Raw genomic sequence first — 10538 nt, 5'->3', positions numbered from 1 at the left:
CCTCAGAGCGCGTGGGCTCCACACCCACTACTGGTCAGAGGTTCGAAGGCCGGCCCCTCGGAAGGGTTCAATGGCCGCCTCAGGCTACTCGGGCTCCGCGCCCACTACTGATCAGGGGTTTGAAGGCTGCCCCCCGAAGGGTTCACAGCCGCCTCAGACACAGAGCGAGGGATGACCATGGGTACGTTCGATACATAACCAAGGCTCGGGCTGCGCTCCTGAGGTACCCTAGGACATTTCCGAGACCAGCGGGAACGATCTTGTAACGGAATCCCATCGGAGGGAGGCATCGAGCCCTCGGACCCCGTCGCCAGGGGACCGGGTCCGGCAGATCACCCGCAGGTACTTTTGGGCGTGCCTCTGGGCCTCTAGCCAACCCCTAACGAATGGGGCACGGACGTCCACTCGGATTACCCGCCTGCAGCTCACCGGAGACACCATGTTCGACGCCCACCGAGGGCAACATGGCGCTTTCCCCCCTCCTCATTGTGGAAAGGCGACGCAGGGGCGTATGTAAAAAAGTCGAGTCTGTCCCTGATCGCCCTCTCGCCCTGTGCGGAGGCTCGGGGGCTGCTCTCGCAAACCCGGCTCCGGCCGAACCGTTGACAGCGTCAACATACCAGCCCGAGAACTTGGGACCCGACCGTACACCCGGGCTACGGCTAGCTCGCATGAGGGAACGACCAGACCAGCTGAAGCATTACGCGAGGCATTAAGACCTCGGAGGAGTCAAACCACTCCTCCGAGGCCTCGGGGGCTACACCCGGCGGGTGCGCTCGCGCGCACCCACCGGAACAAAACGCAACCGAGAAAGGCTGGTCCCCTTGCAAAAAAGTGCGACGAAAGCCTCCAAGCGAGTGCTAACACTCCCTTCGAGGATCGGGGGCTACTGTCGGGGACCATAATTAGGGGTACCCTCAAGGCTCCTAATTCTCAGCTGGTAACCCCCATCAGCATAAAGTTGCAAAGGCCTGATGGGTGCGATTAAGTCAGGGATCAGTCCATTCGAGGGACTCGATCACGCCTCGCCCGAGCCTAGCCTCGGACAAGGGCAGCCGACCCCGGAGGATCTCCGTCTCGCCCGAGGCCCCCTTCCAGCGGCGAACATATTTCCGGCTCGCCCGAGGCCCTGTCTTCGCCAAGAAGCAACCCTGACCAAATCGCCGCACCGACCGACCAAATCGCAGGAGCATTTAATGCAAAGGTGGCCTGACACCTTTATCCTGACGCGCGCCCTTCAGCCGACAGAGCCGAAGTGACCGCCGTCACTTTGCCGCTCCACTGACCGGTCTGACAAAAAGACAGCGCCGCCTGCGCCGCTCCGACTGCGGTGCCACTTGACAGAGTGAGGCTGACAGGCAGTCAAGCCCGGCCGCAGGCACCATAGGAAGCTCCGCTCCGCCCGACCCAGGGCTCGGACTCGGGCTAAGTCCCGGAAGACGACGAACTCCGCTCCGCCCGACCCAGGGCTCGGACTCGGGCTAAGTCCCAGAAGATGACGAACTCCGCTCCGCCCGACCCAGGGCTCGGACTCGGGCTAAGCCCCGGAAGACGGCGAACTCCGCTCCGCCCGATCCAGGGCTCGGACTCGGGCTAAGTCCCAGAAGACGACGAACTCCGCTCCGCCCGACCTAGGGCTCGGACTCGGGCTAAGTCCCGGAAGACGACGAACTCCGCTTCGCCCGGGCTCGGACTCCACCCTGGCCTCAGCCGACGGTCTCCGCCTCGCCCGAACCAGGGGCTCGGACTCGACCTCAGCCACGGAAGACAGACTCGACCTCGGCTTCGGAGGAGCTTCCACATCGCCCAACCTAGGGCGCAGATCAGCCACGTCAACAGGAGGCGCCATCATCACCCTACCCCGAGCTGACTCGGGCCACGGGGAACAAGACCGGCGTCCCATCTGGCTCGCTCCGCCAGATAGGCAATGATGGCGCCCCGCATACTCTGTGACGACGGCGGCTCTCAGCCCCCTTACGGAAGCAAGAGGACGTCAGCAAGGACTCAACAGCTCCGACAGCTGTCCCTCCGCCAGGCTCCAGCACTCCTCCGACGGCCACGACATCACACCAGCTGGGTGCCAAAATCTCTCCGGCTGCCACAACGACATGTACTTAGGGCGCTAGCTTTCCTCCGCTAGACGCGTAGCACTCTGCTACACCCCCATTGTACACCTGGATCCTCTCCTTACGCCTATAAAAGGAAGGACCAGAGCCCTCTTAGAGAGGGTTGGCCGCGCGGGGACGAGGACGAGACAGGCGCTCGCTTGAAGCCGCTCGCTCCCTCTTCCGCGTGGACGCTTGTAACCCCCTACTGCAAGCGCACCCGACCTGGGCGCGGGACGAACACGAAGGCCGCGGGATTTCCACCTCTCTCACGCCCATCTCCGGCCACCTCACTTCCCCCCTTCGCGCTCGGCCTCGCGTCGACCCATCTGGGCTGGGGCACGCGGCGACATTCACTCGTCGGCTTAGGGACCCCCCGGTCTCGAAACACCGATACTACACGTCGACACGAGTCTGTAGGTTCGAGAACCACGAAATTCAGAATTAAAATGCAAAAGTTATTGATTTTCTAAGCTTTTAGAATTATATTTATATTGAAAATCACCTTTTTGAATTAATTTATAAAGAAACCAGAAAAAACTGGTCCCATTTTGAAAAAACTCAGGGTTTTACGTGAAAGAGTTTGGATCTGTTAGTAATTTCTTTCGAACTGTACCGGACTGCAGGTCGATTTGCATATTTCCGGTGGCCTCTTTATAAAAACACCATGCGACTTTACATGGACCACCCTAGGCCATCCATCTCTGGATCTAGGGTCCAAATCATATCCTGAACCGGTATGCAGTACATCTATTCCTAGACATCCAATTTAGATCAAACGGCTACCACTCCATCTCCCGATCTCCCCAACTGAGCTTAGGCAGCGCCAGCGCTCTTGCCCCCCACGGGGCTTGCCGGAGTTGGTCGAGTCAGCGCCCCCATCCATTAATCTCTAATCCAATCGGTGTGTGAGACGAGCAGGAAGCGCCGAAGCTGAGCAGCACGGAGACAAGCGGAACAGCGCTGCGTCCAGTGGCAGATCTGAATTTTGCTTCGTCCTGGTCTCCAGGAAGCCAAGCACCAGCCACCAGGTAAGCCTCGTTCGGTTAGATTAGACCATGGTTTAATCTGGATTGGATCCAATCGAGCCCACAATTCATGACAAAAAAATCTAGAATTATTTTATTTTCCCCCTCTTCAGTTAAACCCACTATGGTTCGCACTTCGCAGGCCAAGGGTTTGGATCTGGCCGACCGACAGACTCAAGCTGTTCGTGTTCGTTCTATAAAATTAGGAATATGTTATATTTCACTCGAGATTGGTCACTGTAATAATACAATTCACTAGCTAAAAATATGTTTGTAGATATTTAAAATGAAAATATTTTGAAGCATTTTTAAGGCTTAAGAACTCGGAAAATAAATTTATCTAGCAGCATCAACTCATGAACAATATGTATTAATTATTGTATTTCTAGAATTCGTATCGACTTATTTTTAGGCTACATATTTCTTAAATGTTTAAATTATATCTTGTTTCTGGTGTCATATTAAATATCAATTATATTTTTTTGTTTGATTTAAAAAATTTTATAGCCTTAGCTTATTAGCCCCTCTCTTGGATCAATCCTGGATCCGCCACTGGGTGTGTCATGGCCGATACCTGGACGCGGGTGTGTGTGGCGTGCATAGCGTTGATTTGTATGTAACCGCGTCCAGGTATCGGCCATGACCCACGGCCCACTCCCACAAGCCTCCACGGCCCACACGCGAACGCAGTTACATACAAATCAACGCTATGCACGTCACACACACCCGCGTTCAGGTATCGGGCATGATACGGTGCTACACAACCCTACGAAGGGTTTATTCGGTTAGCTTTCAATCCATGTGGATTGAGTGAGATTGGGTGGGTTTAAATCTCAAATAAGTTAAACGCTTTCTTATTTTTTTCAATCTATAGGTAACAAGATTAACCGAACAAGGCCGAACATGATTTGTAGGGACTCACCAGAGACAAGGACGATGTCTAGAGAGTCGCCCACGACGCCACGACACACAGCGGCTATACAACGGAGTTTCTCTAACGAGCAATCACAGCAGCTCTAAGGATCCTCCCTTCCCGCCGATGCCACAAATAGATTCCCCGTGATTTAGTGAATCCCCACGGCACCCTACAAGGGCAGAGGAATGGTCGTGGGCGAGTTCTGGGGGCGGCAGCCCACGACGATGATGCACCGGCCTCGGTGACTAATTCCCCCTGCCACGGTCTACCTCCTTGCCTTCCAACGCAGCGCACGAACGGCGAGATCCGATGATTCTACTAGGGTGTGTTTGGTTGCGGGATAGATAAAACAGAGACGTCCCCTGGTGTCCTCTCTCGCTCCTCCAAATTTGAGGGACAACATTGGACAACACTAGTATAGTCTTGTCTCAACCCTTGATTCAGACTCAAACAACCTAATTTGATGGATCGTCTCTTCCCATCCCGTCCTGTCATTGCAACCAAACGCACCCCTAGATGACTGCCGAGGACCACACATCAACCCATTCGCAACGCCGACTACGACACTTCTTTTCCCTCTGTCCTCGCGGCTATGGTGGCTACATCCCTCTATGACGATACGGGTGAACGAGGAAGCTACAGCCTCACCCAATGCGGAGACTTCGGTCGAGTTCGTGGAGGATGAAGACAATCCCGACATCATGAGCCCACACGTCGGTGACCATGCTGTGAGCGCACATGGCGGGAGGGGTTGACCGGAGAGGCCCGCCAGTCAGTCAGCTAGCGGGTGAAGGAAAAAGAAAAAGAAAAGAAGGTGGCGGGAGTGGGCCGGCACGGGGTGTAGCACTGTACCTTTATAAGTCTTCCATTTTTCGTTGTAGAGATAAAGAATAGTTGGTAACAAAAGAAATAAGGGAGCATATTATGTGCACATGGATATTTGATGCATATAATTTACATATTGAATCTTGATCATCCATTTTAGATTCAACGTTCTCTTATCTCTCCCTTCTGCTATGTACATCTATGTAGAAAAGGAGAGAGATAATGGGACGTAAAACGTTAGATCTAAGATAAATGACCATGATTCAATATGTGCACCATAACGTGCTCCCAAAAAATAAATAGTTTGACTACACAATCTAAAACATTAAAGACGTGACCTTAGATAGTAGTCCCTCTATCTACACATGCAAAGAGCTCTAACCTAATTCACGTGAATAACTAGGCTCTAATATTTTGCAGCGGTTACCTAAATAGCCAGGATTTAATTGTATCACTGTGTTTGAGGTGTTTGGTTGAGGCTTGAGGGAGGATATTGCTCTTTTCACTCCCTTCAGGTTTTCCTAAAATTCCCATAAGTCCTTCCATTTGAGGAAACACGAGTAACAATATTTCCTATAAGTAACGATAATTCAAATAACCATCTACAGATAAATATGTCACAACTGACTCAGATTTGCTAACTGAAATATACGACTTTATAATTAGAGGGGCCAGTGGAAACATAACTGAAAAGTCAGTAATACAGACGCTAGAGCATTGCGCTATGTCCAGTTTATTCATGCAATATAATAATCCAATTACTCTAGCAAGTGGCAACATGATGCTTCAAGGCTCATCTTGGTTCCAATTCTGTAATTGACACTTCATTTGGTGATACCGCCCCTGTGGTTTGGGAAGCTGTAGGATATGATTCTGAATAAACAGTTGAGTAATAACCACTCTTGGGAATGAAAAATACTGGCTTCAACGGAGCCTGGAGAGAGGAAGTGCTGCTGCTGAGCATGACGTTTACTGTCGACATCATCGGCCTATCGACCGGACTGTCCTGAACACACAGTAGCGCGATGTGGACACATTTCAGCATCTGCTGTGCAGGAGCTTTGCCTCTCAGAGATGGGTCCATAACCTCAGCAATTGTTCCCATGGTCCAGTGCTCCCAAACCTGTATCAATTGTCAAAAATGCAAATTTTGTTTAAGTGTTTTTGAAGCAAATTACTTGTGTAGAGAGTTTGGGATAGCAGAATGTCTTACAAGACTTAAGAGGTCAACAGACTGGTCGATGTTAAAGGAACCACTGCTTCTTCTTCCGGTTAAGATTTCTAGAACCAAGACGCCAAAGCTGAAAACATCGGACTTTATAGAATAGTGGCCACGCATGGCATACTCGGGTGCCATATACCCACTGCAACATCAGGGGAGAGGAGATTCACTATGGTCAATAATAGAGGGCAAAGCTAGACCAAAAGCTTACTAATAAATAGTGTTTAAAAAGTGTTTTTATTTTTCTCTTCTTTGTGTGCCAATTTTAGGTAAGTGGGTGGGAGGCATGGTGCCCCCCCCCCCCAGTTTGTAAGTAGACTTACTATGTTCCAACAACGCGACTTGTAATCTCCCGGGTTTGATCCCCTCCAAATAGCCTAGCCAGGCCAAAATCTGAAATCTTAGGTGTATAATCAGAGTCTAAAAGGACATTGCTCGCTTTAAGGTCCCGGTGAATGATCTTCAGCTGAGAATCCTCATGGAGATACTGTAGTCCTCTGGCAATTCCATTTATTATCTTGAATCTGGTTCCCCAATCTAGCTCCTTGTTTCTCTCAGGATCTGGCAGTTGAGCAAGAAACTTCATGTCAGAAATGTTAAATTCTGATATTATAACTAGTTCTGTCGGAAACAGATTATGACAAAACGGTACCGAAAAGGATGGTGTCGATGCTTCTATTGGGCATGTATTCATACACAAGCAGTTTCTCATGTTCTTGCAAGCAAACACCAACAAGCCTAACAAGGTTCTTTTGTTGGAGCTTGGCAACCAAAACAAGCTCGTTTTTCAGCTCTTGTATCCCTTGCCCTGAACTCTGTGACAGCCTCTTCACTGCAATTTCTTGACCATCACGAAGGATGCCCTGCGTAAGCGTGAATCCTTCAGTTGCTGAAATTGAAAATGCTTTATGAATGGCTAGCATGAGTGTGGCACCTTATAGACAGCACCAAAGCCTCCTTCACCAAGCCTATTGCTCTCGGCAAAGTTACCAGTCGCGGCACGTAAAGTTGATATATCAAAAAGAAGTGACTCGATGCTTTCCATGTCTCCAGCAATTGTTGAATCTGTCAGAATATATAATGAAAACATGTATAATGGCCCGTTACAATCTACAAAAATCTACTATGTCCGTTTTGAATTATATGTCATTCTAGATTTTTTAGAAATATATCTTTTGCTACACACCTAGATATATATTATGTCTAGATACATCATACTAAAAGCTACCTCTTGCAAATCTGTTTACAGTTCCAAATTGTCAAGACAACTTACAAGATGGTGTCTGCTCCCTTGCTTGTTTTCTCCTCCTCGAGAAGAAACATAGACAAACAAAACTGATCGCTAGCACCGCAGCAATTATCGGCAACACAATTGCTAAAGCAAGTCCTGTTTTGGTTCTGGTTCTTCCTGTAGACAAAGGCCACAAACTTCAGCAAAAAGCATGCTGCAAATCTTAGAAACAATTCAGTTATAATATGAACCACTTCATATAAGACATATTTTACTGCAATCAAGGTTCTTTTTAAGATGCATGTATAGACTCAAGCACTTGTAGTTGTAGTGGGGACTTTGAAGTAGTCCAAGCACTAAGAACGATAATGTTAACATTATGGAAATCGACTACTAGTTGAGTAGCACCATGGTCCATTGCAATATGTTATTTGCAAAAAGTTCCAACAGAAAAAAATAAAATAAAGATAACTTTACGACAAGTTTTCATCTTCTTCTGTGCCTTTTCCTAATTAGCAGATCATGCAGTGCACATTGATTAGTGCCTACTTATCCCCGTTGGAAGTGGAACTAACCACACTGCTTTGTAGACTGGCATAAATCACTATGCTAAATGAGAGCACAAGCGCGCTTGAAATGGAATGGGCAAAGGCATGGTGAGCCATTTTTCTCCGACATGATTTACACAAGAGTTGTGTGGCGTACATGGTTGTTTTATATAACAAGGCTGTTGTCTTTTATATACTCCCTCCATTTCAATTTAGAATTCGTTTGACTGTTTTATTCCAAATTTGACCGACTCGTTTTATTAAAAAAATCATAATTATTATTAATTTTACTGTGATATCATCTACTATATAATATAATTTAAATATCATCTACTATATAATATAATTTAAATATGGCTTTGAATTTTTTAATTTTTTAAATAAGACAAGCTAGTGAAACTTGTCATAAAAAAGCCGAACAAATTATAAATTAGGATAGAGAGTACTATATATTAAGGCTGTGCGCAGCGGTACGCGCTAGCCTTCCCCCTCCCCTTGCATGCCGGCTGTAGGGGTCACCCTACCGCCGCAGCGGTGTCCCCTACAGCGCACCCTACGCGTCGGTCTCCTTCTCTCTCCCCCTAGATCTAGCGTGTCACTGTTCATCACCCTAAACACTATGTTGTGGGTCCACCAGTAATTGTTAGTAGATAAAAAATTGATAGTTGATATAGAAAACGATATTTTATAGTTGTAGTGGGGTATAGGGGAGTATTTAGGGGAAACCGCTGCGGGAGATGAAAAAATAGGGGGAAATATAGGGGAGAAAAGTGATATAGGGAGAAAAATTTAGGGATAATGGTTGCGGATAGCCTAATGCCTTGCATAGTATGTGTCTTGATGCATAGTATGTGTTTCTCTAGAAGTAGTCAACTAAGAAGTCTTCAGCGTACTGTAGTCGCTGTTTCCGGTCAACAAAGTAGTAAACGATAGCGACGGGACTGCAGAGATGTCAAGATCCTCAAAGAAAACCAGTGTACACGGTTGTGTCCGCTACCAAAATCTGTTGACGAAACTGTAGCTCCCAGATAATTCAAATAGAAGACAGAGAGTTTCAGTCGTTTGATTGGAATGACCGATTCAAGAGTCGTGCGAAACTAGTATAGTGGACATTTTTTTTCTCCCAGAAAAGAAGTACAGTGCCACAGTGGACAAAAAAGGGGGAGATAATTTGGGTTGTTTGAGTGTGCGCATGTTTTTTTCTTTTTCGTGTAATCGTGTTCTTGAGACGAACCTCCTGTTTTAAAATCTGATTTGAAGGAGCCATCTAGGGCTAAAAACGAACAAAAACTAAAAACTTGGCAATCTGTTGCTGATATCTCACCTGGTGGGGTTGCCGTCGGCGTCACGTTAAATGCCGTAGGAGATGGCAGTGGCGCCGGTGGCGACGCCGCTGGCAGACGTAGCGAGGGCGCTCCGGAGAAGAAAGAATACACCTCGTACCTGAAATTGCACCGCGTCCCTATAATCCTCCCGCCCTTACTTCCGCTGAGAGACCCTGGCATCGCCGATATTATGCTCCCAAGGCAGCTCCGGCAGTCTGCGGACGACATGTCCGGCGTGCACTGCGTGAGCCCGTAGATGGTGGGGTAGCTGGCGTCGAAGCCCTCTTCCCCCGTGGCAAACCGCGACGAGTTCGCCGCCGCGTAGTCGCCGGTGGCGTTGAGGAGCATGACGACGGCGGCGTCGAACGCCTGCACCGGCGAGCTCACGCTCTGAGTGTTCATGAGGATGATGTTATCATTGCCGTTGTCGGTGGTGCTGGCGATGAAATCCTGGTTGGAGAAGCGGAGGTAGCAGTCGTCGTAGACCACGGCCGCGTCATTCTTGTAGGGGCAGAGCTGCTGCGCGTCTTGAAACCCCGTGGCGACGCAGGAGCCGCAGGCCGTGGCGTTGGTGTCCCCGCGGCAAAGCGCGAGCGCGTAGACGACATACGGGACGGCGCCGACGCTGCCCTCCGCGAAGAGGTTCCTCGAGCGGGACGCGTTCGCGGAGAGCGCCTTGGCGAGGCTTTCGAGGTTGGACTGGTAGGTGCTGTTGGCCGTGTAGTTGCCGGTGTTCCCGCAGAGCTGCCACGCCTGCGCAGCGGCCCGCGGCGAGAAGAGGAGGAGGGAGGCGACGGTGAGGAAGAGAAGGTAGCCCATGACGAGGCGCGGGGAGGCGACGCGACCCAACGCGGCCGTGGCCGTTGCCATGGCGTTACGGCTGCTCGTGCCGTCTTGCGTGGCGAGCAGTGATATAGAGGAGGGTAGTGCCGTGGCCTCTGGCCTGTGCGTCGCCGTCGTGGTCTCTGGCCTATGCTAATAAGGAGCATGAAGATGTACTTTATCCTGCCGCACACCCGTTTGAAATATGTCAGTACAAACCTTTGAAATATGAAATACAAAATTTTCAATTAAAAAGTTTTATTCCAGCTGTACAAAGTCCATATCATACCAGTAGAAGTTTACAATATAATATGCTACTACAATAATAGAAGGATACTAAAATAAGAGTGTAATACAAAGTTTTGAATCTTAGGGTAGAATAATTAAAACGAGCCAGTATAAAGTTTATGAATATAGGTGTGCAGTTTTAAAAATCCCAAAAAATTTAACCTGGCTATATATACAAATTTTACAATATCATATTATAGTTCAAAGTTAATAAATTCTGAATGCAGA

General features: G+C 48.9%; 1 protein-coding gene and 1 long non-coding RNA gene across 2 annotated transcripts; one reads left to right on the top strand and one right to left on the bottom strand.

Moving 5' to 3' along the window:
- The first annotated feature begins 2798 nt into the window (after positions 1–2798).
- On the top strand, positions 2799–3547 carry LOC103633259 (uncharacterized). Its single transcript, XR_556428.2, has 2 exons — positions 2799–3136; positions 3276–3547. It is a non-coding gene; the product is annotated as an uncharacterized lncRNA (long non-coding RNA).
- Positions 3548–5513: 1966 nt separating this feature from the next.
- Positions 5514–10073, bottom strand: LOC100279471 (uncharacterized). The gene is given in 7 exon segments (NM_001152475.1): positions 5514–5997; positions 6088–6238; positions 6420–6657; positions 6749–6959; positions 7031–7161; positions 7370–7504; positions 9200–10073. Coding segments are annotated over 7 exon segments (2067 nt in total). The 5' UTR covers positions 10071–10073; the 3' UTR covers positions 5514–5667.
- Between the last annotated feature and the right edge of the window lie 465 nt (positions 10074–10538).

The sequence above is a fragment of the Zea mays genome, chromosome 7 (genome assembly GCF_902167145.1).
Source record: "Zea mays cultivar B73 chromosome 7, Zm-B73-REFERENCE-NAM-5.0, whole genome shotgun sequence".
Lineage (NCBI taxonomy): Eukaryota > Viridiplantae > Streptophyta > Magnoliopsida > Poales > Poaceae > Zea > Zea mays.
The sequence above is the reverse complement of the archived record's forward strand: the minus strand, read 5'-3'. Positions and strand labels throughout refer to the sequence as shown.